The sequence below is a fragment of the Poecile atricapillus genome, chromosome 2, assembly GCF_030490865.1.
Source record: "Poecile atricapillus isolate bPoeAtr1 chromosome 2, bPoeAtr1.hap1, whole genome shotgun sequence".
NCBI lineage: Eukaryota > Metazoa > Chordata > Aves > Passeriformes > Paridae > Poecile > Poecile atricapillus.
This window is the reverse complement of record NC_081250.1, coordinates 67,803,288-67,830,462: the sequence shown is the minus strand read 5'-3', so window position 1 is coordinate 67,830,462 and position 27,175 is coordinate 67,803,288. Positions and strand designations below refer to the sequence as shown.

Here is a 27,175-nt window from a genome sequence, read left to right as displayed (position 1 = left end):
TATAAAAAGTAATCATGAAGAAATGTTTACTCCACTGAATTCTACAGCATCAGTATATTTTCTTGAATAATTTTCTGTTTTATATAGAGATTGTGTTAAAAATCAAAGACAAAAAGAAGAAACTACTTGTAAGGTTCACAGTCAGCTTTGACACATTTCAACTGATTCTGCTTTGAGATGTCAATCTCTCCATTTTTAAGTAAGAAGAATGTATCAGCAGGAGGTAACCAGAACAGAAATCAACACATTCACCCCTTCGACAGGACAAATCCCCTGAATCCTCTCAGCACATTGGAGTTATCACCTGTACCATACCCCATGCAAAGCACTTTGGAAAGACCACTCTTAAGTGCTTTTAATTGCCACACAAGAACAGTTTCTTCTCCTCTTACATATAATCCCTGGCTTTCAACATGAAAGCCTGACAATGCCAACAACTTCTTTCTTTGCTGGAATGCTTAGGTAGAAGTTTAAGAACCTAATGTTCTACAGGGAGTGGTTTGAGAGTAAAGATGACCTGGGAACTGATTAATGAGATTCCTGAACTCAGGTGATATTTCTTAACGTATTTTCAGAGAAGTTGTTTGTCAGGGGAAGAAGAGCAGCAAAAACTATAGCCGAACACCTCATCAGCCGTGTGATGTCAGGCAGTGTGAAGGCCCAATCTCTTCTGAATGCTGTGATAAAACAGAAATGTCTCAGTGATGAATACCATCAGCAGCAGTGAGGGAACACTACGCAGGCTGTCGGTCTCGAACCGTAGCACTCACAAATCCAAAACAGCCAAACAGTGGGTCAGGGCATGAGCCTAGCAAGATCTCCTGGCTCTACCCAGCAGCAGAGCTAGTCCAGACCAGTTCTCCTGAGCAATTTCACAGACAGCTTAGCTGTATTCCCAAGTGAGGGATTCTAGACCTAAAGTGCCTCTCCTTTTACACAAGCAAGATGATGCCTTTCACCATTTTTCCCCCTACTACTGGAGTAAGTGGAGTTTGCACCATGTTTTCAGCAGTATTTTTATTTCAGTTGTGCGGCTGTGGATGTATCTATTCTTTTAAAATAAAACCTCCACTGAGACAATAAAAGATTCCTACAAACAGAAGTGTCCTGATTTACTTTTCTGTCTTAATAGGACCTATATGCATTTAGATATTTTGGACACAATTGCTCCAGCATGCAACCACCTACACCAGAGCTGAACATATTTGTGTGTGTAGATAATTCCAGCTCAGTGTAGTGAAAGCTGCAAGCTGCCCTGAACTTGCATTTGTCACTTATCCCACCTATTTTGCATTACGACAGAAGGACATACCCCAGAATAAAGAACATAACCGTAACACAAATACTGTCAAGGATTCATTCTATATTAAAATGTGAGATTTGCCACACATTTAGTATGGGTCAAAACCCTGTCCTGAGACAGTGTAACTATCATCTGATATTAATCAAAACCTCAGTTCTTGCAGATTCAGGAAATACCAAATCTAGAACCTAAACCTTTGGGTTCTGGCACTTTCCTCGTGCAAGACCAGCCAAGAATACAGCTGCACACAGGCTACAGGAGAATCCAGTCTTGTGACTTGTGGGTTAATCTCAGCACTTGTGACCTAACATCAAGCAATAAGACTCTAAAACTTAGCAGTTTGTAACTTAAGCTTCTCTTAATTTAAGGTTTCCATTCAACCAATATTGAGGATCCATTTATTTTGGTAGCACTCTGCAGACCTACAAGGTAGGACACTGAAACGACCACCTACAAGAGGATTCATCCCACACACTGTCAGCAAACAGGTGTATTATTTTCTAGATTTCCCCTGTAAAGCTAACTGCATGCAGGCAGTCCTAACAGGTGAATCAGCCCACACATTTAAGTGATGCCTCATATGAAATTACAGTGTCTTGCAGAAATGCCTGTCATCCTCCAAGAGCATAGAAGGGCACCCACAGAGAGGTCAGATTAAAATTAAGTTGGCTAAACCTAATTTTTTAGACTGAGGTATACACTGTACTAGTTTAAAAACCTCAAGGCTGGTGATGCCAATATTTATGGGTTTTCTCTATTTGGGGTAGTGGTACTTGGGTGGTGGTGTTATTACATGAATACAAATGGCAAAAAAAAACCCCCTAGACTTCCTTACAAGTATGCTTAATAGGAAAATGTACCTTAACCCTCCTTTTCCTTCACACCTAACAAAAAATTTAATTGGTTGACCTACCAAAGGAAAAAAATCCATTTTCAAGCTAAGATTTATACAAAAGATGAAACATTATCCCATACATTATTATTAAAGCAGCACAGAACCCTCGCCATCTCTACTATCATCAGGAAACACAATTTTCAGGAAATCTTCTTGCAGTCTTTGACAGCAAAGCTACAAAAAATGTGAACCTGTCAGGTTCTGTGCCATCAGAAGCAGTCATCTGCCTCTTCCAAGTCACTAAGTATGGCAAATATCTCAAGCAAACTTACATCCCATCTTCTACACCGATCTAAGCTCTTGAAAAAGCCTAAAAGTAAAAGACTGTTGTGAACAGCCCAGTTACATACTCACACACATATATCCAAGTAGCAACACATGTAGAAATGTGCTCTTTTCTGAGTATCAATAAACTATTTATATTTATTCATTAACTATATGAGAATACTGTATAGGTTTAGAGATTACACTTTTCAGCATATTTCATCACTGCAGTTATGCCATCCTTAGTCTTGCTAACACTCAGATCTACATGCTATTTCTGCTCTTTACAACTCACTTTTGAACACAGGCCACTGAATCAGTCAATGGCTTCTGTGTGGGTGTAAAGTGTACCTTGTGGGACTGGGCTGGGTTTGTCCAGGTTTTTCTTTTTCCTTTTTTTTTGCTTTAGTATTCTTAAATGTTATTGTCTTTTTTTTATACAATTTCAGAAGTAGAGGGTGTTACATTATATTGTACTTAAAAATCTTAAAACCAACACAAGCCTGAAATAATCTACTTAAGGAAAAAAACAACACAACAAAACCCCAGCCTTAACTGCATTTAGCCAATTCAGACAAACTCTTTCACAAGTAGCAATTTCAAACATCCCAACTATTTAGGTCAGAAACATGATGCAGATAGGAACGAAATATTTTTTAAGTACAGATTTCACATACAACAAAAGAGTACTTTCAGACAGTGTTATTGTTTACTCTAGTGAACACTAGTTAAATTATTCACTTCCTGATCTCACAGACAGTCATTATAAGTTTTTGACTTACTAAAGAAAAATTCTATTAATTTCCAATGAAACCAGTTTTACAGCAAAAGTGAAGCATGCAAAGATTTATAGTATCATGATCTAACATGCATCTAACAGGGAAATGCAGGCTGGTGGGAGGAGGCACATTGAAAATTGGCAAGCAGCAAAATAGCTGGTCCCTGTAAGAAGGACTGATTAATTACAAGTAAATGAAAAGTATATGCTTCCGAAATAATACTGCAAAAAGAGACAAAATATGATGCCAGATATTACAGAATAATTTACTTTTAAAAGGATTTTTAGTAACACAGGACATAAAGAGTAATGCTGCCTGTCACTAAGCTGCATCTAATTGCTAAGGAAAGAGTTGTAACAAGATCAGTAAGCCATCCATTCCATTATATGAATTACCTTTACTTTTTGTTACAACATTTGGATAATGTTTACAATTCTGCATTTTTGCACACCCGCCACAAAAGCTGAGAAAAAGTGTTTTAGCCTGTTATTCCATTACCAAATATTAAAAAGCTCTCGGTGAAGAAGGAACTTACTTTAAGCTCAAGGTGTTTTATCACTATTGATAAATGCATTTCCAGATTTCAGTTCAGGCATCAAAAGATTCTCCAAAGAGAGCACTGGTTTCATAATCAGAACTACCATTATTATGACAGCTAAAGAGCCAGACTAGATTAAGCTTTTTATTTTTTGTTACATAAGTAACAAATCCCAGCTACTTAAACCTTCTCTCCACCAGCCACTGCATACCTCAAGAAGTGAACTTGTGGACATTAGCTCATCTTAATTTAAATCTTTCAGCTTTAGGGAAAAAAAAGAAAAGAAAAAGAAGCAAAGAGCACTTCATTTAGTGTAAAGAGTTTAAACACACATGAATTTAACATTGAAAAATCCTCTAAGGCTGCTAAGTACACACTTGGAACATGTATTTCGGCTTTACTAAGACCAGCTAGTGCTCCCACTCATTACATGACATGCCCTGCGAACAATGCAAAATTAGATATGTTTAGCACAATCAAGAATGTGATCATTTCCTCAAAGCATGGGGGAGGGGTAGGGTTGTGGAATCAAAACACTACAAACAAAGCTGCAGACAAAATGACTGAAAAAGCTTCATGGTGAACTTAAACCACCAAATTAAGATATAAAATTAGTGAATGAACATGTTTCTGTTTTTTTTAATGTAAGTTACTACCATTTTTCCCAGCACCCTTTCACACACATGCACTGATACTGTCACCTACTGGATATTTTTGTATTTATCCCATTAGTATTCCTTCCATACATGCTCCAGAAGGGAAAGAAGAGCCAGGAAGCAATTCCCTTAAGCAAAAAGCTTTTACAGAGCCAAGATCCCAAAAAAGCCTTTACAGAGCCAAGGAATATATGTAAATGCTTGACTTGGGTGGGAGAGCATACCTTAAAGCGTGGGATTTTGTTGCGTTTAAAAAGCCACCAGATCTACAGAATTTTTCTGACAGAGGGATTATTTATGCTTACCAACTCTGTGAGCAGAGCCAACATTTGTAGAGCCTCTCACTTGTATGTGTTCGCAAGTGCCACCACAGTGGCACAAGAGCAGAGCTCACATTTGAAAAGCTTCTCGCCTATCAAGAAATGAAAAGCAAATAGGAAGGATGCTGTATCTTCCAGGCAAACATCGAGTGTGTGTGGGAAATTCAGAAGAGTATCAGGGGACCAGCATTTTCAGCATGTCCTCCAAGCTGCAGCTCATCTTTCACATGATCCTGCTGCTAATGAAACATGATCTTGGACACTGCTCTGAGCAATTAAAGGTTGCAGTCTGTTTTACTAGTAGCAGACCTACTGCATCTAAATTTGGCTTCAACCATAAGTCTAACCAAGACAGACTGGCCAGAACCATTTCCAAATTTAATTTTTGATCTTTTTTTCTGAATCAAAGTTCAGAGGGACTTCAACACACTTCAAGTGTGTTCTATGTCACCAATTAAAACCAAACAAATCCCAGAAAGCGGAAAAGTAGCAGAAAACGAAATTTTCAAAAAACAATATGAAATTACATTAAGGTAAAATAATTTTTACTTAATGAAGAAAACACACAAAGAATTTTCTGTAAAGACATCAAGGAGAACATCTAGGTCACAAATACAAAGGAAAAGAATGACTTTCAAAAACGTCAACATCAAGAGGTATGTTCTTAAAGGACAGGCCGCCCCTTTCATCTACATTCTCGCTGACAAAATCTAATTTACAATGTTTAATTTCATATTTGCATGAAAATTCTGAAATATTAGTCTTACAGTGGAGAACCTGAAATAAACCTAATCAGGAAGAAAGCACAGACTGAAAAAATTAAACAGAATCACAGAATGGTCAGGGTTGAATAGAGGACAAGCCCCATATAAGCAAACCTGTTTTCATTTTTACATCCAAAAATAAAACATACCAATGAAAACATTTGAGTTTAAAAAAGCTAATGAAAAGTGAACATATTTCAAGAATCTAAGTCTAACACCAAGGCTGGTACAGTAACAATTCTCCTCAAGAATTTCACTCCAGCATTATTATAAGTACCTCCCCTGTACCAGTTCTACTACTGCTATCTCTCAAGAAATAATGCATTGCATGACCACCGCATAGCAAGCATTCTTTAGGTTTACCTCCAACTGTTGATGGGGAAATGAAGAGGAAGAGGTTGGCATCATGTTCACGAGCAGCTGTCAAGGTAGTAAATTGTGTTTTCATAGGTAATAAGTACCTTCCTAAAACAAGTTACATGTGTTTGCTGTGGGTCACATAGCAGCGCAAGGACTAGGAGACAGTTCTAGATTTGCAATCGTTCTTCTAGACAGTGACTGTCTTCAATTTTTGGAACAGTTTATTTTGCAGGGGTTTGGACACTTGTTTTCTTATGCACCTAAACACCATTAACAGTGCCTGGCCACACTGCTCAGTCAGCCTCCCAGCAGAAGTTGTTTTCCCATCACTCTCCTTCTCCTGTAACTTTTGAAGCCCTGTCAGTTGGCTTCTACATAAGCTAAGAATATTTAATAGAGCAAATGTCTGTCTCTGAAGACATGGCACACTTGCTACCACAGAAACTGAGTGCCATCTGTCCCAGTAGCAAAAGAGACGTCTATCAGCCCCTTCACACCCAGGTTTCCTGCCAGACATCTGCCTACTCTCCTGTGCCATTGTGTGTGATGCCACGGCTCCAAGACTGCGGGATGCAGCACCACCCACGGCACTCAAGTGTTGGAGCTCCGTGCTCCTGCCAAGTGACTGCAAGAGTATTTCATTTCTTCAGCTCAGTGAACTCAATTTTGCCACTGTGGACTAAGGTGGATATTCCTTATCCACTACGCTGCCAGGTCCTATTAGGACGAATTCTCCACAAGCTGTTTCATTTAAGTATTATCACAAGAATCAAATTGGCTCCCACTGTCCTATGCACCCACACACCAAATAGGAGGTTTTGGGAAGGCTTTAACACAACATAGCCTGTTTCCATCCATGCATTCACTTGACCTTATTTTCTAATCCTGTAAAATGCACAATTCAGAAGAAAGAAGGAAGGCTTCACTTTTTAAATACCAACAAGATGGAGTGGATCCAACAGTTCCAAGCAGACAGTTCTACAAGGCACTTTCTTCTGTGTAATTCAGAATTTCTAATGTAATTGCCTTTTCCCATCCCCCTGGCATTATGGTTTACTATAACCATGGCAATGCAAAGTCTATTTAAACAAATCACTTGGTTGAGTCAGAAAGACACCAGAACATCAGTCACAGAGACTGGGCTTTTGAGAGGTTCACTGAAGTTCAAACCATAAAGATGAAGTAGGGAGCTTTCCAGAAGATGAAAAGGAATGTAGTCAAGTTGGAAACCAAACTTTATGATATTGAAAATCTTGAAATATGCCTATATATGCAAGTTGATTTAAAAAGTTTTGAGAGGACATTGCTACTTTTAATAATTCCTATAATTAATATTTTAATTAATGGCTGTGGAATACCAGAAGAAAAAAAAAAAAAAAGGTGTGGTTAAAGTCCACATCCCTCTGAACCAGTAAAGACACCCTTTTCAGTTAACAAGCCAGGAATATAAGCAGTCCTTGTCTTTGCAGTATTTATATCTTTAAATAGCTGTCTTCTGAACACAAATTCCAAACCAGGATCAAACATATCCTTAAAGATCAATATACCTAATTGCCATAAAAAACCCATCAGTTAAAAATTGTTTAAAATTAACCTGTTTTGTTAAATCAGGACCACAGTGCTTGGTTTTTGCATATTCAACGTAAGAGAGAATACTACCAGTAGGGAAAAAATATCACTTTTCTCTAGAAATCCTTTTCATATCACAAAATAATCACTCTTACACAGCACTCAATATTCAACAGCAGAGTACTTTTTTTTTCCTCCCTGAGCAATTTACGGAAGTGGTAACATAAAGAGGACATCCATGCAATCCACCTGTATGTGTTTGCACTTGCTGTGTCAGAGAGACCTTGTTCCCTGCTCCCAGTGCTGGCAATGAAGGGCTGTGATACCAGCATGCATTCTTGTGTGTTTCTGCAGAGCTAACTATAAGAATGCTTCCTGTCAGAAAGGAAATGAACCTTGTCCCAGCTGGAAAATCATCATATAGTCTTCCTGTGTAAGTGGTCTGAAGGGATTACATTTCTCAGTTACAGTGTTAATTTAGGCTTTTTATGCCTTTTATCATGAGTATTAAAGGTATTAGTTAGGAAAGACTAATACCACTATGGGAAAGATAAGAGGACAAAGATTCCTATCACAGCTGTTTACAATGAAATACTTCAGTTTCTAGTTTATTATCTTTCAATAATTTATTTACATTCCCAAAATGACATCATCTGCTGTGCTGAATTAATTTCCTAGCAGCCAATTCTGCATAATACAACATAATCATATTGGACTGTTCTGCTCTGATGTTGGAATGGTCCACCAAAGCTTTCTTGAAATTTTTTGTCCCTGCTATATGACCTGTTACTCTTTCAGGCCTGCAAGTGGAATTTATTTGAAAAGGGAAAAAAACCTCCACATGAAAATTACAAATGTACTAATATACGAAGAGAAGATTCTAGGAAGGGAAACGGTAAAGCATTTGAAAAGATCGATGCAGATTACAGACCTGCTATCCCAAATTTTCTGTATTATCCCTCTCACCATGCTTAGAGGTTCCTCAGGAACAACAGGGGAAGCATTGGCTGTTCAAAAATTCAACACAAGTCTATAATGCTGTTAAGTCACAACTTTAACACATTCTTTTTCAAAGAGAGAAATACAAGCATAGAAGTTTAAAATCCTGTGAAAATCCCGTGATAACAGGTTTAAAAAGCGCTTACACATCTATCTAGATTATTGACCAGCACTCAGCAAAAGGAAACAATATCCTTTCAAAACACTGCAAGTAATTAATACCTGAGTCAATACTATTCCCAAATACACGTAGTATACTCATGTATTAGATGCAATAAACAGGATTACTCATTCTTTAAACACTCTATAAGGAAATCAGAGCTATTTTCATGACATATTTGTGAAGGCAATTCAAGTCTAGCTATTCTGAAAACAAAGTATTTTAGAATATTATGGTATTAGCTTTTACTCTATATATTCTCAAGACTTCTACTGGTAAAAGTCCTCCTGCTAATTACTACACAAAGCAAGAGTGAATCATACAGTTGTTATTTTATGCAACAGTATTCAAAACAAGAAAGAGGAAAAAGGGAATTTAATCCTCAGTTATTTGTGTGGATTTCCTGCACTAGAAAATTAAAGCTTAGATTGCTCAAAGAATAAAAGCCCTGAACTTGCATGAGGGAACTTAAATACTCAGGGGAGTTGTTTAAGTGTTTGATGCATTGAAGGTGCTAAATCAGTGACCTCAGTAGAACCATGGGGACCACATGGAAAAATTTGTGATTTAAACAGTGGGATTCAAGATGAAAGCCAGCTCTGAAAGGCAAGTTGTGCCATTCTGAATAAATCTTTGAAATTATTTCCTCTTCTCTTAAACATTTGTAATCTTTAAAGAGGAAAATCACCACAAAAGGAAAAAAAAAAGTCACTTGATAAAGTTTTAGGCTCCATAAAGATCCCACACACATTACAACGCAATTTTAATGAAAATCATCAAGACAAGTATACCAGTTAATCAGTCCTGTTAGGAATTAGTTTCATTCTTCACAGTTAGCTTCTGAACACTGGCAGCTGATACAGAAGCCACCATGGTTTTCCTTTCTTTATATGAACTACTGGATAAAACTCAGCAGCTAAAAGGACTGGACTGCCATCTCTCTGTGGCTTTTTGTTAACTACTTAATCTGCATCTTAAACAGAACTATAGCCACACACTTTCAAGAAGTTCACAATGGTAGGTTATAATCACTACTTGCCCAACAGTTTTAAAAAAGACCCTACTATACTCCCAATCAGTAATATGGTACACCTCCATAAACTTTCAGATGATAAGACTGCACTTTGCGCCTGAAATAAGGCAATTAAATTTGGTTATATTGCTTAACACCACTCGCACTACATGTGAATTGAGGCCTTTAACTCCCATGCTCTGCCAACAGAATGCACAAGCCATCCTTGTATGTGAATACATTTATTACACATGAATGAAAAGCATCACTAGATTTAGTGTATTCTCGGTTTTATTTTCTGATGGGAGAAAAATGGCTGTGAGAACATTATTTTGAATTGTAATATGCAAATTGAAATACAAAAATAAGTATTTGAAAGATGTTCAGCAAGACTTAGGTAACATTAATGAGCTGATGGGCTACGGTTGCTTAGTTATTTTATCCTTTAAAATATATACACACCTAATGCCATAGTCATAAAAATCTTAAGTCTCAGTAAAGAACTGCCCTCTTTAAAAACTTGAGGTAGATTTTAATAAATAAATTCTATTCCTTAATACTGAACAGAATGAAGACTTCTGATTCATACATTCCAGCTATCCTTGTAGCAAACAAGTAGGAACCATAATTTTAAACTCTCACATCGGTAAGGAGTCCCTGCTAGGATTCACAGGCAGAGAGGGACACTGGAAGCGTTTGAAAAGTAGAAAACAGCCCGTGTGATGTTGTTCATCTGCTGCCCCCTCCTGGTGGAAAGCAAACAAAGCGCCACAGGAAAACAGCTGGATTTCCATGTCCCGCTTCCAACACTTTGCTGGTAACCTCCTGAAAGCAGATCTTTCTCCGTTTAAAGGAATTCCTTTAAGTTTTACAGTATCAATAGACTCTAAAACACACTTTCCATGTTCATCTGTTAATCTGGGCATAACGAGAGACAACTGTGTGATGAAAAGAAATGAGGCAGCTTGCTCTGGCACTCTGGAGCTCTGTGCAGGGGACAGCCCGTACTCTCAGAGTCACAGTCAGCACAGCAGGGTTATCCTTACGCCTTCTGCCATCAGCTGTTCCATCTGTGCTGCTGGACACACCACTGAGCTAGCTGTGATTCCCAACAGATCCTGTTCTACTGTGGGGACACAGGGCCTTTAGTGGAAAGAATTACAATACAGCTGCAGGCAGTGACTACAGCTCCTGCCAGTTTTATGAGTTTGCTCCTCAGGGGGGCTGTAGGAAAGGAACAGTGTTGACATGAAGTTTGTTTTGCTGTACAAAAATCAAGCAAAGCTCGAGTAGCTTGAGTAGGTATGAAAAGTTCAAATAAATTCTTAATGTCCACGGCTCCAGGGAGAGCTCGAGACCCAGTCCGTAAAAGTTCCTTTTTCTTTCAAAAGAGCTGTAGTGCCTACATCGTATGTCACATTTCAAATGTAACCTCAGACAAAATTTGGATTGCCATACTCCACTGTTTCACAAGTCACAGCTGTAATGATGTAACAATGTAAAGTGCTTAACCTTTTACTTCTGCCACTGATGAGCTTTGTTAAATGACCACTTGATTTAAAAAAGGCCAGAAGACACATGCCTATGTGCAAGGTACATAATCAGCACATCGATCTGCTCCCAAGTTACCAAAAAAATGCTCTAGCTCACTTCAAGCAACTAGGCCTTTGACTAACTGAACCCAAATTCCATTTTTGGATCCTTTTTATTATTCTAATATCAGAGAGTGACTAAAACATGTATTTATTTCTTTCCATATGAGCAATAACAACTTCAAATGAGGAAAGCCAGATTCAGTATAGACAACTATTTAAGTCCTAGAAAACAGTGAGATAAAGAAGTCTTTGGGGAAAAAATCTTTGACAATTTGAATTAATTTATGATACACAACTGTGAAATTAAGAAAGTGATTTCTCTAGTTAAACTATTGCAAAAATGTTTTCAGATAATGTAAGAGACATGTATAGCCATGAGCAACAACTAAAAAGAGAAAACACCCTAAGCCAAATGCACATACTTAGAAGAAACCTAGAGAAAGAGATGTACTCAAGCTTCACTACTTAAGTATTAAAAAAGCTATCAGAGTATTTTGTAACGTCAACTCATGGACAGGCAGCCGCATCAAATGCCTTGTCAAAATCTCTTTGGAAGAAAGGATGCACTTGAGGCCAGGCAAAGTCTTGGTGTTAACTCTTACAAGTCCAGATAAATACAATTTTATACTAACTGATAAAATTGATGCTTCAGTTAATATTCCTCTTAAAAATGCAGCCATGACTCAAAGGAAGCTGTTTTTTCACCTAGTTAACTTGCAACATTCCAAGAAGTCCCACAGCACTTCTTTTGGCTCCTGAAAGAGCCTATTCCAGTGGCTGTGCTTTGTTATTCTGTGTAACAAACTATAGCAGAAAATCTTAGCTGCACCTTTTGACCAGCACATACTTAACTTATTCCAAAGACTGGTACTATCACAAACCAAGTAGGAGGTAGCTATTTTTATTTTTGTTCAGGCTATCTAAGAGCAACTTTCTTACAAAAATATGTAGGTAAATCAGCAAATAAATAAACATGCCAGATTACAAAATATTCTGCAATTAAGAAACAAAACAGAAAGTTTTGCTATAATACAGATCATACCTACTGTAGGTATGTAGATACTGCATTTAAATTAGCTTGAATTCTACTTTCAAGTTGCTTTTGTGTTGAAACACACAGGATTATCTTCAGACTTCCTTCTTCTCTTCCTCTCTTTCATTTGTGGGTTTGGTGCTTCTTCATGATGGATTTGTTTGTGATGTCCACTCAACTGATGTCTGGTTTTGAATACTTGATCCTGAAATGAAGAAAAAAAGGGCACTAGCAATTCTGTAATTTTCCATATGCTCCTTCAACTCTTCTCTGGATTGCCATTGAAGACAAATGAAGCAAACTAATTAAAATAGAAACCCAAAATACACTATACCAATATTTTATAATACCATCAGTGATGGAAAGACTTAAAAGTCTGAGATATGAAGCTTCCAGGTGAAGAAAGAAAAAGCTGTTGAGAAAATAAATCTTGCTTCTCATTCTGTGCTATGTTTGTGAAAAACACATAAAATAGAACTTCCCATGAAATGTTGTTCGTTTGAGTTGGCTTTTGCTTGTTCATTTGTTGTGTTGTTTGGGGTTTTTTTAACTTGTAGGACAAAATGAGATGCAAGTTAAAGATAAGTAATTTTGAAGAAAGATCTGCCTTTCTTTATTTTTGCGTACACTGCAAATACAATGAATAGGCAAGTGATTTATAGAAATTATCAACTACCATTCACACACATCTTGGAAGTACAGATTATCATTATTGGATGCACACTTGCATTATAAAATTGCTGAAGTGCTGCTCAACACAATGAAAGATAAAAACAAAATTAGGTAATTAGGTAAGCACAAATTACAATCATAAAAATGACAGCGTTTGAAAAGTTACTACTGCATTTGACACACCTGCATGACAATAAATATCCCTTTCTTTTTAAAAATGACAATGCATTAAGGAGAAACATGATTTTCAGGTTTCTCATTTGATCTGAATCCCTTTATTTTACCAGATTACAATGTATTTTTCATATAAAAGCTTCATCATACAATGCACGTTTCTCACATTCCTGTCTTTTCTAAGTTTCCTCAGGCAAACTTCCAGTGATCCTAATACATGTAGATAAAGAACAACCAACCTTTTTACATAATACAGCTACTATGCTGCAAGGAATTGACTTTCGTTATGTTATGACTATCCAAAAATTGTTAAAATAACATAAAATGCTAATTATGTTGTTAAGACAAATACAAAGATCAGTGAAATGTCAAACCAAGATATAACCTTAAGAAATACAGTGCTGCATACACTTTTAAATATATATCATACTTTGTAAAACTAGGAAAGGAAAAAGCCCATTACATGATTGAGAAGATATCCAGTGCTTGTTTCAGAGTAAATTAAATACTTTCAACCATGCAAGTATCATTTGGTACAGAATAACTAAATTTGGCTCAAATTTTTGGTCCTGACATAGTATGTTTATTAATGCTTTTATACTAGCAACAAACTACCAAAATACCTTTCACCACCCTCCCAAAAGCTTACAAACAAGATATAAAAGCTGATGTTGTTATATAAATATATCAATCTCAAAACAGCCGTAACAACTCTGAAGATAATTTGTAAAAAGCAGAACCTGATAATGTGAGACATTTCAACAGACTGCTGTTTACAGAAAGAAAAAATCAAAGATTTTTTTCCTCACCCAGTGTCACTGAGCCTTATTTATTAAATTGCCCATTGCTTTTAATATGATGATACAGCAGGCATCAGATTACAAATACTGCTGGATTCTGGAGTCTCTAGTGACTAAGAGAAAAGGGAGGATAAATTTCCAGGTTTGTGACCACATACAGATTAAAAAATATCTAAGAATCTTACTGCTTTTTTCATTTGCTGTATTCAAGCATAAATAATCACTTACCTGACTCTCCAATTCAGTGTACACCAGTGTGGTTCAGTCAAGACACCACCAACACATGTAAGGATGTTGTGATGGAGCTGAAGCCCATAACTCTAAAGAGTCTGTATGTCACAGGACCTAAGGAAGAAATATGTGAACTTTTATATAGCCACGTACTGTATGGCACATACATAGTGCATAGCAATGTAGAACTTAGTAACTCAGTACAGTACATACTGCTAAAGAAGATAGCATTCTGGTAATTTATTGTAGTGTATTAAGGTAAATTCCCAACATATTTCCCACAACACAAAATAAAAGCTGTATTAAAAAACTCAAACAAAGTCTCAACACATTAAGTTTGCTAAGACAAGAAATAAAAATTAGGTATTGCCAAAATGAAAGTTGAATTGCCAAAATCAAAGCTGCCTTTGTAACCTTAATCTCATTGCTTTTTGTGCCATTTACTCTGCTCTCTAAAGAATAAAGTGAGTCTAATGAACCACTACCCATTCCACGCACTGAATTTCAGAAGGATTACTGGGAGCAGAAATTTGCATAGAGGCAAATAAAGCAAGATTTTGCAAGTGTACCCACCCACACAGATGAGTGCTTGGCTTTTTGACCTGTATTGAGAGTTCTCTTAATATTTTGTTGTTGTTTTTGTGGTTTTGTTCTCTTTTCAACATTCAACAAGTTTTAGGTTTCATTTTTGGAATCAAAATACCTAAGAAGCTAAAACATCAATGCCAGGTTTCATAATGGAGAATTATATATATATATATATATATATATACACATAATATAAACACACCAGAAACTCTCTGGATGTTTGAACTAATTGTCATTTGAGTAATGGCAGCAATAGTAAATAGAAGTGATTGTGTACCCTTCTTATTTTAATGCTGGTTCACATGTCTGAGACTAAATCCTTCTGTTCACTTCAAACCAAACTGTGGCACAGGTTATTCTCATTTTCTGAGACTCCCCATTATTTTACTATTTTCCCACTTTACCATGACTCATTATCACTTTTCCTAATATGACAAATTCTGCTTAAATTCATCTCGTAATCCCATCTTTACTTCTGGCAACAGCTCACAGGTTTCCCCGCTTCACTGGTGTTCATTATCCACCACATTTTACATGCTGTCTACAAAAGAATCAAAAAGCTTTGCAAGCCAGGTGCCAAAGGAAACTGGCAAGTTTTCCTAGCTCTGGTCCCTGCCTCCCTGAAAAAGTCTGTCACAATTAGCTTCCTGCAGTAAGGTATTGTCATTGTTCACTGTGTTTTTCAGAGGCACTGAAAAGGCCAAATCTCAACTGATTTTCCATCAGGAGTGTCGTCTTTCAGCTGTTCTAACAGATTACACCACCTGAAAAATGCTTATGTATTTCCTGCAAGGCATGTACTATTAGGACTTTTTAAATAAAAGGTATCCACAGTCTTGCAGGCTCCACTTGAAAACATTATGAACAGAAAGTTTTCCCTGTATGCATTCTAGAAACTTGGCTGAATTATTTTGGTTGATTTGCATGTCTGACATAATTAAATGTCCAAGAAGAAATCAGAAAGAGACTAAACCCTTGGGTTAAAATAGATCTAAATTGAATATTGAAGCTGGATGGTCGTCATGAAGAGTATTAGAATTTTCATGTTATTCCAATCACATCGGCATAAAGTTCAAGCCAGAAAAGCTTCAGACATGAAGCATCCTTGATATTTTCCACAGTAGAGTATGCCCACCCCAGTTTAGTAACACAACAAACAACAAAATTAATACCCTTCCTTGTATGAAGCAAGGATCTCTACCTCTTGCAGATGGAAATTAAGCTTCACCGAGATGAAGCAACACTTGACAAAAGAAGATAGATTTGCTGCTACTAACTTAACGAGGCAGAATTTCCTTTTGAACTAACAGCTAGTTATCCAACCAAGCAATTATCAATTGCCAAAATGAGCCCATCAGAAACTCAAAACAACTTAGTATGTATTCAAAACCCAAGCATCTCATCGTGTCCTGCCATCCAGATTTCCTGCACTGAATGCTGGCTTCTTTACCTACATAAGAGTTGCTGAGTTGCAAGCTCAATGCAGCTGCCACATCCCAGCCCACCTACTGCCTTGGAAAGATGGGGATCCTTGTTTAGTGCCTTCAAGCAAACTCTAAGAAGTCCCTAATCCTTCCTCCCTGCCCTTCAAACCACCATTCTAATCTATCTTGATGAGTTTCAACACCTTCTGTCAATTAAAATAAATGTACTTGCGCGTACACTTGTATTAAGTGAATAGTTAGCACTGAAAGAGAAAAAAAGAAAAATAACTGCAAAAAAATCTTGCATCTTGCATTCACTACAGTTAGAAACAGCACCTGTTCTTGCACAGATGCTTGAAGAGTTTGAGCCATCCCTTTGTTGTATTAAAAGCCATGGTTTGTTACAACAGCTTAAAACAAGAGCAAATACGTTAATTTAAAATAGAAAAAAATTATCCACATTAAGATTATTAATATAAATGCTCAAACTTAACTCCTATGTAGTTTTAAAGTATTTTGTGGTTATTTAAGCAATATGAGGCCAAATCTGGCTGAGATGCACAGCATTTAAGAAGAAAGAGCAATTATTGATTATGAAGACATAATTTGACCATGGGGACTCCATGAGGAAATCCAAGGTTAGCTCAGCTCTAAGAATGCTTAGTGCATTCACAGTGTCAAACCAGAACAAAAACCAAAACTAACCAAAACATGATACAAGCAGCTCTCCAAGATTTCAAACCACAATTAAAAATGAGTTAGCAAAATATGCACTTTCAGTGGAGTTATTTTGTTGTGAATTATGAAGCATATGAAAAATATTGAAGGAACGGACACATTAGAACACACAAGCTTCAAAGGAGTATTTTTAGTGACAGATACAATACACTTTACGTGTCTATTTTATTCTAAGCACATCTGCTGACAGTCTAAATTTGGTCTGGAGAAAGTAGCGGTAGGAGGTTGCATAGAGGATTCCTGTTTAAAGGGAAATGCAGTCAAGACCACTAACCCTCTATTGTAAAGGTTTTACTATAAAATCACTCAACTTCCCAGCGACTTCTGAACTCTTTTTCTAAGATTTAAGATTCACTTTGTACATTGCTTTCCACTAACCAGTTAGGCTTTCAAGTAGGTCAAAAGCTACAACAAGCATATTGTACCAAATAACGTTAGCGATTCCAGTGAGAACTCAACACTAAGTTAAACACAAGCTCAGTGCTAAGAAACTGTGTTTAAAACTATTTCAAAAACCATCCCCATAGCCAGCAGAAAGGCTCTCATTGTATCAGCTCCACAAGCACAATAAATCAGCAGACAACAGTTCCTTATAATTTTACAGTAAAGCTTCCTTTAATGGATTAAAACATCTGAAAAACATTAGCAAGTTGAAGATTTCTTAGTTTCTTTATTGTTTCTTCTGCACCTTAAAAATGTATAGAAATTAGCATGGTGTTAAACAAATATTTAGAAAGGTTTCCTTTGCTCATATTTATCACAAAAAATGTAAGCAATGTTCACAAAAAATATAAAATATTTAAAATTCCACAATATTTCCAAGAGCTTAAAAAATTGTTAAGTATCAGATTTTTCACTAGGAAGCTAAAATTAAGTAAAGTAAACTTTCTGCATATTAACATAACAATGAATAGTAAGTTATAATCTTCAAAATTCATCACCCCCATACATAATGGAAATTGTCAAAAGAGCATCTCAGAAAATCCAGCCCCAGGTTTTCTCACTACAGTTGTAAGGAAGATGGATTTTTCATCCCCACGCCTCCCACCCAAAAGGAATGAGATTACTCATTCAAGAGACAATTTATAATTTGTTAATAAAAAGCAGTTCTCCTTTCACTTAAAAAACCAATAGTCTGTATAAGCACTCATAAATTTTTTCACTGCTGTAGTCATCTCTATTTTGAAATACTGTGAATTTCAATTGTCTTTCCATGGGCTTTGCTTCCTACCCCCTTAGAGAAATGTTACATTGGACTGCAGCCTTGTTCTTGGCTTACAGTCACAAGTAAGGGGACACTGTAAGTCACTGTGAAGCAAATAAAAAACCTGTTTTTCTTTCAGTTCTAAAAATTACCATTTTCTCAATAACTTTTCCTCCAGAAATTCTGCTATAACCTCTTAAAAAATTCTATCTCCTGCCCTGTCAAGCAGTAAAAACCTCAGAACAAGCCCGTGTATCACAAAGACAACAAAGGCATCAAAACTAGACAGAATAACATGTAATCCAATCTAAACCTTTCAATCAAAACACTTCATAATCTAATTACATAATGACACAGATGCCCGGCTAAAACCACAGGGTGCCCTGTCATTCCACATTTCTTCACATTCCTTGTCTGTTTCCTTACCTGACCGCTGCCACAAACTCCAGAGCACACCTGAGAACCACCACCTTATTTCACCATGACCTGTTATTTTACTCAGCCATACTGAGAAATCAGAACCAAATCAGTAGTTCAACCCACGAAGCAAGAATTTGGTTTATATCCCAGCAGCAGCCAGGGAAACCTTGCTAAAGTAAATTATATGTTTACCCCCAATACTGAATGGTTAAACAGAAAAATTCCCAGACTACCTTTGTACACAATCATTCAAGATTTTTACCTACAGACATGAAGGTGAGAACTAAATGCATTTATGGATGCATTTGGATGCAGATGGATCTGTTTTTCGGATGGCATAGCACTTGAAACTATGAACAGAAGCATCATTTAAGCAATGAGGAAAAACGTATAATCGGTACAAAAGTGCCATTTATAGTTAATGCAAAGGGGAACAGAAATAGAATACTGGAACAGTGTCCTTTTGTGATTTAGGAGACAGATTACACTAGTCAAGGTCTTTCATTTTATAAATGGAGATACTATTTAAGTACTAGAAATGTCATGAAATGTAGAGATAAAAGACATTCACCTTGATAGAAGGACCTTCTGAGTAATGTTAAGAGTCATTAAAAAGACACCAATATTGAAATTGTTGGAATATGACTGTTAACTACTCATAAAAATATTCAGAATCCAAAATATGAAATGAGACAGGATTTTGAAGAAGGAACATCATCGATAGGTGAACATTTATAACATATTTTTAGAATTTTTACAGTTCTTACGTTTTCTTTGCTCAAAACAGCATGAAGATGTTTTACAGTAGCTTCTGATGATAGTATTTACAGCTCATACTGAAAGGCTCTGACACATTTTGCATTGACCAAAGAAAGTTATTTACAGTGATAAGTTTAACCTGAGGAGGCAACTGGATGAGAGTGAAAAATAAAACCTGACTTACTAGTAAAATCACTGTGTGGGCATATAACTGTATCCTGGTACTGCCAAGCAAGCTACATGAAGATTGCTTACCTGCTCAGTTTCAGATGATATGCACTGAGATGAGGTTTCCTCTGATGGCTGTTTCTGCACACTTTCCAGGCACTTTATAAAGGGATATAAAAGCACTTTCACAGATGAAGCACTGGTAGGTTTCTTTTATCCAAATGTGTGATTTTCAATGATTTTTCATTAAGATCTACTCTGTCATATGACAATAAACACATTTAAAGTCATCATCCATGTCATGGATTTTTAAATGGATTTTCTCAGCATCTTTCAGCTCTAATGCTACATCCCACACATTCAGAAATGCAGCTTTCTCTCAGAACCCAGCTTTGAGGCACAAGCATCTTCCACAGGGCGAACAGAGCCTTTAGATCCAGCTTTCAACTGATTTTCCTGTGATGTTTACACCTTGACTGAGCTTTAGGGGCTTTTAATTTCCCCAGCAAACATCTGGGTTCTAACAGTGAAAACATGACAGATGCTAAGAAGCATAGACTGGGCTTACCTGTCCTTTCTCTTGGAATACGGAAGTCAGCACTGCAGGGTTCCCCAAATTGAAAATAATCTGCTACTTCTCCAAACAAGGTGTTCCTTTCACAGGAGTGAGATGCACGAGGATTACGCTTGAGCTCATGTCACAACAGCAAGGACTCTTATTTTAAGGTATCTGATACACAGGCAACAAGACAGTAACTTTTTGTAAGATTTTCTTTGTTTTCATTCTTTTCATCTCCAATGCTACATAATTCATTTTTACCTTGGTCCATTTCAGGGCAGCCTGAAATTCCACACACCATATCAGTTTCACGCATTTGAACCAGGTGCATCCTGATCTTACTTTTGATCCTGCTTGTGAAATGGCAGAGCTTGCACTCACATGTCTCCATCAGAAATATTTCCGCCAGATCAGGCAATTTGGGCTTCAAAATCCTGAAGCAGAGCAGCATACAGCTGGGATGCTGTAATGTCCAGATTCATTGACAGAACACATCGGTATTTGTAGTTAAATTTGTTAATTTTCTGTAGTTGCAGATGGTTAGAAAATGGTGCTAGTAACACTAAGGTGGTGGGTGCTATCCCTATACGGGATGTTTACTTAAGAGACGGACTCGAGGATCCTTGTGGATCCCTTCCAGCTTAGTCCAACAGTCTGTGAATCTGTGAAAAGACAAAAAACAAAGAGTTAAAATCCACTTCATGATTTCGAGTCTCTTAGCCAAAGTCTGGGGAGCAATGACATTCAGATTCAGATTCCAGCCCTAGGGATGTCTGCAGATTTTACGACCATCTGAAAGAAGTTAGGGTCCTGCATGAGAAAAATTATGTCATAAATGACTGCTCAAACCACCTGTTGAAATTAAAAATGAAATGCAGCTTAGCAACCTTAGGGCATTTCTCTGCTAAGTTTACAACAGCTCCTGTTAGCAGACATGCAGCAATGATCTTAAATCTAATACTCATTTTAAAAGGCGAAACGCTGGTGAGAAACCTGCACCCTCCAGCCCAGGAGCCACCGCAGCGCACCCGGACACAGCCCCGACCCCGAACCGCACCGATCCTTTCCCTGCAGCCCGGCACAGCCAGGCCGAGCCTGGAAAGGCAAATTAAGCGGAGCAACGCCTTTCAACAGGAACATTGATCAACAGAAAGGCTTGGGTCTAAAGGGACCTTAAAAATCACCCAGTTCCAACCCCCTGCCATGAGCAAGGATACCCTTCCACTGGACCAGGCTGCTCAGAGCTGCGGCCAAACCAGACTTGAACGCTCCCAAGGATGGGGCATCCACAGCTTCCCTGGGAAACGCATTCCAGTGTCTCAGGGCCCACACGGCGAAGAGCTCGTTCCCAATATCTCATCCAACCCCGCTGACTCCCGGTCGGATCCCTTCCGGCCGGATCCACTCCCGCCGCCACCGCCGCCGCCGCGTCCCCCCGGCCGCCCACAGAGACGGGGGGGCGGAGCCTCCGCCGCGCTCCCGGCCCCGCGCGCGGGGTTCACTTCCGGCCCCGCGTCTCCCCCCGCCCCCAACCAGCGGCGGCGGCAGCGAAGGAGTTCGGAAGTTCAAAATGGCCGCCGCGGCCGAGCCTGAGCAGCGACCGCCCGAGTAAGCACCGGCTGAAGGGGGGAAGGCTCCGCGCCCTGGAGCTTTGGGGAGGAGATGAAGGGAGGTGGACGGAGAAGCGCGGGTGAGGGGATTGGGGAGGGGGGACGCGCACACACGGGACGGGGAGGACGAGAAGCGGCCCGGATGGAAGTGGCGAGGGAGGAGGAGGAGGAGGAGGAGGGGGGTATGGAGAGAAGGATGGGGGAAGGCGGCCGTTCCGGGGAGAGGGGTTGCTGTCGGCGCCACCGGCCCCGCGGCGAGGCGGCCCGGGGTGGCCTGGGGCGCTGGATCCGCCCGTGGTTTCGGGAGGGCCGCGCGGGGGGAGGGGGGAAGGGAAGCGGCGGCGGGCGCGTGTCCCCGGGAGTCCCGCGTGCGCCTTCCCGCCCTGGTGGCGCTCCGGCCGCGGCGAACCGGGATCGCCGCCGGCTAACCGGGCTTGCCGCTGGCGCGGGGGACGTGGGACGGAGGAACGCGGGGGAGGGATGCGCATCCCCCGCGTGGCTGCGGGGCCGCTGCCCGCCCGGGCGCGCAGGGCTCGGGCATCCCTGAGGCCGATCCGGGCCGGCGCTCCCCGGGATCCCCCCCCGCCACCAAACGTACACACTCTGCCACACACCCTGTCCGAGCGGAGCCGGGGGGCTCCGGGCTGCCGGGTGCCGCGGGGCTGCCCTGGGGCGGCCGAGCTGCTGCCCGCCCTGCGGCGAACCCTCCTCCCTACTTCCCCCGGGCCCCGGCCGCTCTCGCGGTATAGAAAGTGCCCGTGCTGGTGGAAGCAGAAAGTGATTTGTTGCCGCCAGCCCCTCCTTCCAGCTCTCGAAATGACTGGCAAGTCCCGGCTCCCGTTGGGAAGCGAAGATCGAGCTGCCGCCGGAACGGGGCTCCCGGGCGTGCGTTTTCCAGGCACCCCGGTTAGTGCCGTGGGGTTTTGGGTTTGTCCGCACTCAGGAGCTCGTGAGCACAATCTTCTGGAAATTCTGCTGGGAGTTAACGATCTAATGCTTGCTCTTTTTACTACATTAGTAGTAGCCATATAAATTGTTTTCTGTGGTTTTTTCTCCTTAAAGAGTTTTGATTAGAGGCATGATTTTATTGTTTATCCTGGGAGTAGAAAAATGGTGAAGAAAAGCAGTGGGAGTACATGTGAGCCATGTAAAACATATGCACACGAAGAATAGCATTTAGTATTGTAGAGAGAAAGTGAAGTGATAAGGTAGAAGCTGATGATAGGAACCCTGTATGAGGGAAAAGATTGGTGAAATCACTGCACATCCTTATGAACTTCCTGTAATTCTTATCCTTGAATTCAAAAATAGGAAAAAGTAGGGCTATAACAAGTTCATGTCACAGTTCTTCTCTGCTTAAAGCCATCAGCTTTTAAACATGTAGACATGCCTCATCACCTTCTAAAATATTCCTAAAAGGTTTTTTCATCCATGCCATTATGCCTCTGAAGCATTTAACTGAAGTTTACCCATAGTTTAATGAAATTACTTGAAATAATAATTGGATCCCTGTACATGAAGAAAATTAACTATTTTTTTGCATATTAATGAACCTATTTTTTTGTTGTTGTTGAGTTACAAAGACAGCCGGCAGTTGTTTTGGCAGCCTGTAGTGGCCTGAGATACTACCGAGGTGATGTGTCTCATCTGGCACCTTAGCTACCAGCTGGCTTTTCCAGAATCTAGGATGAGGTTATTACATAACTTTAAAGTACATACAATAACAAAATAATTTCCTCTGTTAATAAGAGAATATAAGAGAATACCTGGAACAGATGTGCTTTGTATTGTCTTTAATATTTTTATAATGTCTTGAAGTACCTTTAATGTCTTAACTGGCGACTTACACAGGATCCTGGATCCAATTAAAATAAATTTTGAAAGGCACATAGTTCACTTAAAATTCTCCTTGTCACATTTCCCCACTTAGGTCACAGATATACTTGTTCAGGAAGGTAAATCCAAGTTGAAGAAGTTTTGCATTTAATACTTTTTCTTTTTTTTTACCTTTTTTTTAATGCCAAGTGCAAGAGAAAATGAGTTCTTTTTAAGCCAGTTTTCTCTCTTTTGTTCTGCTTGGTATTCTCTTATCATAATGGTGTGGAGTGTCAGGAGGTAGCAATTAAGAAAAACACCTTTCTGTATGGCTTGAGTAAGCAGAAGTAGTAATAGAAACATTAAAGACAGATGGCATTCTGAGTTAAGTCTCTGAATATTTTATGTTTTTAACTCAGTTTTGCTCCTTTTGGAAGTTCATAATTTCATAGCACTAAAGTTTTGCTAATGATTTTAGCAAATAATTTTAGTGTACTTTGCAGAGAAGTGAGCTTTATTTACTAGTACAAGAATTTATCTTAATTCAGGCAGGAGATAGCACATGTGCACTGCTTGAAGATCATGTCCTTAATTAGGAAGACACTAATCAAATTCGCAGTGAGATGCTGTCCTTTAGGTCTGGCTTAGAATATCTCTGATACATGTATCGGATCAGTTTATTGGTCATACTTTTTAGAAACAACTGTTGTATGAGGCCAGTAAAGTTCAGAAGATAATTTCTGCATTTCTGTGTACATTCACCCCTGGCCCCTGACTCGTGTTGGGGGATTTCTTTTCACCTAATGAGGCTTAATAAACAGCAAAGAGCTGTTGAAGTTATTGAAGTGGTAGCTAGTAAACTTCAAAATGGTAGTTTAGATGGAGTGTGTCTGTAGAAAGGTGAGCTCTGGCACCTGTAATAATGTTTCGAAAGGCAAATGTCCACTGTATTACCACAGACAGTAACTTAATTAACCTTCTGAAGGAGAACAGGAGGTATTTGCTAAACACTGTAAAAACCCCTATTACTAAGCCAGTTTCAGTCACTTTGGAAGATAATACAATGGAATGTGTAACATCAGGACTGAATTTTATATTTTTTGAAGTTACTATTTGGAGAAATTATAGTTAATTGAAAATATTCTTTTTAGAAGAAACACTGTGTATTATTATTTTAATAACCTGATGTAGACTTATTTTCAGCTGTTTTGGTCAGTGGCATTTTACAGGTGTCAAGATTACCACATATTTTTGAAGCTGCTAATCTGCTGCATACTATCAGAAGGCTGCTCTGAAATTAGATTTCCTTAATTTATCCTGTTCCTCAATAGCGTTCCCTGTATTGCATGAATAATATAGATGTATAGGAACATTTCTTGATTTTCAAACAGGTATGTACACTTAGAGCAAAAAATGCAGCTAAGGGAGTTAGTCAGCTCTATATGAGATTTTGCAGAAAGGTTTCATAAGGTGGTCAGCATCAAACCTTGAAGTAAATTTTGATCTTTTGATCTTTGGAGCACAACTGTTTTCTGACACTTGAAAGTACTTGAAAAAGGCATAGCTTGGGTTAGGCATTGGTATGGAGCAGAAAGTGACATGCATGATGATGGACTGACAAGTAAATATTTAGCACTGATGTGTGCTATTGACAGATAAGTCAATTGAATTGAACGTAAAGGCATAAGCATTGATTCCATCCACGCGTTTGGTTTTGTCAGTGCATTTGCTATCTGTTTTTTCTGTACTATTTCTTCCTGCAGTCACAGTTGTCTGTTTCTGAGGAATTGTATCTGCTGTTATAACTTAGTTGAATTAGTGGTACGTTTTTAATTCTCCCAAAGGTAGGTGAATAAATTAGTTAGTTAGGCAGTTAGTTTCTATCATAAAAGGCTGTCTACTTAATGTGAGAGAAAAGATTACAGCGAGTTTATAGTACTGATCTCTTTGTTTTTTGCAGGGTTGAGGATGCTGAGGTGTCCGAGAAAAGTGTGAATGAAGAAAATGGGGAAGTGTCAGAGGCAGACCAACCTCAGAACAAGCACAGCCGACACAAAAAAAAGAAACACAAACACCGAAGTAAACACAAGAAACATAAACATTCTTCAGAAGATGATAAGGACAAAAAACATAAACACAGACACAAACATAAGAAACATAAATGGAAAGAGGTGGCTGATGCCTCTGACAAAGAAGATGGACCAGCTAAAAGAACTAAAATTGATTTTTTGGCTCCTCTGGAAGACTTAGAGAAACAAAGAGCATTGCTGAAAGCTGAACTTGAAAATGAATTAATGGAAGGAAAAGTCCAGTCTGGGATGGGATTAATATTGCAAGGTTATGAGTCAGGATCTGAAGAAGAGGGAGAGATTAATGAAAAAGCACGAAATGGAACAAGACCTACAACAAAGTCAAATACTAAGGGGAAATTAGAACCTGTGGACAATAAAACTAGTTCCAAGAAAGCAAGTAAGAGTGAATCAAAAGAAAGGACTAGGCACAGATCTGACAAAAAGAAAGCTAAGGCAGGAGTTGATGGGGTCAAAGAGAAGACTACTAGAAGCAAGTCAAAGGAAAGGAGGAAATCCAAAAGTCCTTATAAGAGAAGTAAGTCTCAAGATCAGACAAGAAAATCTAGGTCTCCAATACTTAAGAGGAGATCTCAGGAGAAAAACAGAAAGTCTAAGTCTCCTCCGGAGGAGAGAAATAAGGCTGATGATAAAAGTAAATCAAGGGACCGCAGAAAGTCTCCAGTTGTAAATGAAAGCAAAAGCAGAGATCGTGGTAGAAAATCTAAATCTCCAGCAGAACTAAGAAGCAAATCCAAAGATAGAAGATCACGGTCCAAAGATAGAAAACCTAGGAGATCAGAGACTGACAAAGAAAAAAAGCCAATTAAATCTCCTTCTAAAGATGCTTCTTCAGGGAAAGAAAACAGGTCCCCTAGACGACCTGGCCGTAGCCCAAAAGGGAGAAGCTTATCTCCCAAACAGCGTGAAAAGTCAAGAAGAAGCAGATCACCTCTCTTTAATGATCGTAGATCCAAACAGAGTAGATCCCCCTCTCGAACCCGGTCTCCTGTTCGAAGAGTGAGGAGTAGATCTGCAGAAAGAAAAAGAAGAGAATCAGAAAGGAGGCGTCTGTCTTCCCCCAGGTAACTTAAAGGTGTCATGAGCCATCACAAAAATGTGTTACAGGATGAACTGTTTTCTAGTTCAGTGTTTTTCTCCTTGTTTTATTCAGAAACTAGGTATTAAAAAAGGTAATCAGATTGTACATGATATCATGAGCTTACTTTGTATGTATTCATTTTTTAAAAGAAAGCTCCCAGCTCTCAGAAACACAAATTCATCTTGTGGTTGTTAAAGTGCTAAGTTATTTGCTGCTCACACCCTTACTGGCAACAAGTTTTGTAACTGTGTTCTCCTTTTTATGGGTGGTTGGATTCAGAATTTGGCTTCTATTTTTTTTCTTTCTCAGTAGTTCTGTTGCTTTCTGAAACTTCTGTGGAGTGAGAATTCTTTTCAGTGTTACATATTAGTGTTGGCTAAAAGTGAGTAATTAGCTCCTCTTTCCCCTCAAAAAAAGCCCTAATGATAGTGAGTATGTGTGAATGTAGGCAAATATTTTTATATCAAGATATACTTCTCAGAGTCCTATTTCTTTTTTTTTAAATATTGTGGATTTTCATTTGCTAGTGGGATGGTAATACTGCTTTGTTATTAGACTGTCATATGTAATTACCATATTTCGCATACACTTAAAG

At 38.7% G+C, this 27,175-nt stretch overlaps 1 protein-coding gene and 1 long non-coding RNA gene across 12 annotated transcripts in view; one reads left to right on the top strand and one right to left on the bottom strand.

Annotated features, from left to right (window-relative positions):
* LOC131575359 (uncharacterized) lies at positions 1-22,317 on the bottom strand. Of its 9 annotated transcripts, none has more exons than XR_009276766.1 (5): positions 19,994-21,454; positions 19,513-19,683; positions 14,122-14,238; positions 12,257-12,452; positions 1-677 (listed from the first exon to the last, which is right to left on the bottom strand). It is a non-coding gene; the product is annotated as an uncharacterized LOC131575359 (long non-coding RNA). The 9 variants fall into 9 exon arrangements; XR_009276771.1 differs by lacking the exon at positions 1-677 and having other exon boundaries at positions 9,598-12,452; positions 19,994-20,155; positions 20,246-21,454; XR_009276772.1 differs by lacking the exon at positions 1-677 and having other exon boundaries at positions 9,600-12,452; positions 19,994-20,266; positions 20,366-21,454.
* PRPF4B (pre-mRNA processing factor 4B) overlaps positions 21,502-27,175 on the top strand; it is a 22,671-nt gene continuing 16,997 nt past the window's right edge. For 2 of the 3 annotated variants that reach the window (XR_009276763.1, XM_058830708.1), the window contains exons 1-2: positions 21,502-21,592; positions 25,370-26,563. Coding sequence is in view for 2 of the 3 variants with exons in the window: in XM_058830708.1 (XP_058686691.1) it covers positions 21,555-21,592; positions 25,370-26,563 (1,232 nt within the window). In the remaining variant the exon portion in view is untranslated. Of the gene's footprint in view, positions 21,675-25,369; positions 26,564-27,175 lie in introns of all 3 variants that reach the window. The other variant, XM_058830709.1, reaches the window with a different exon arrangement.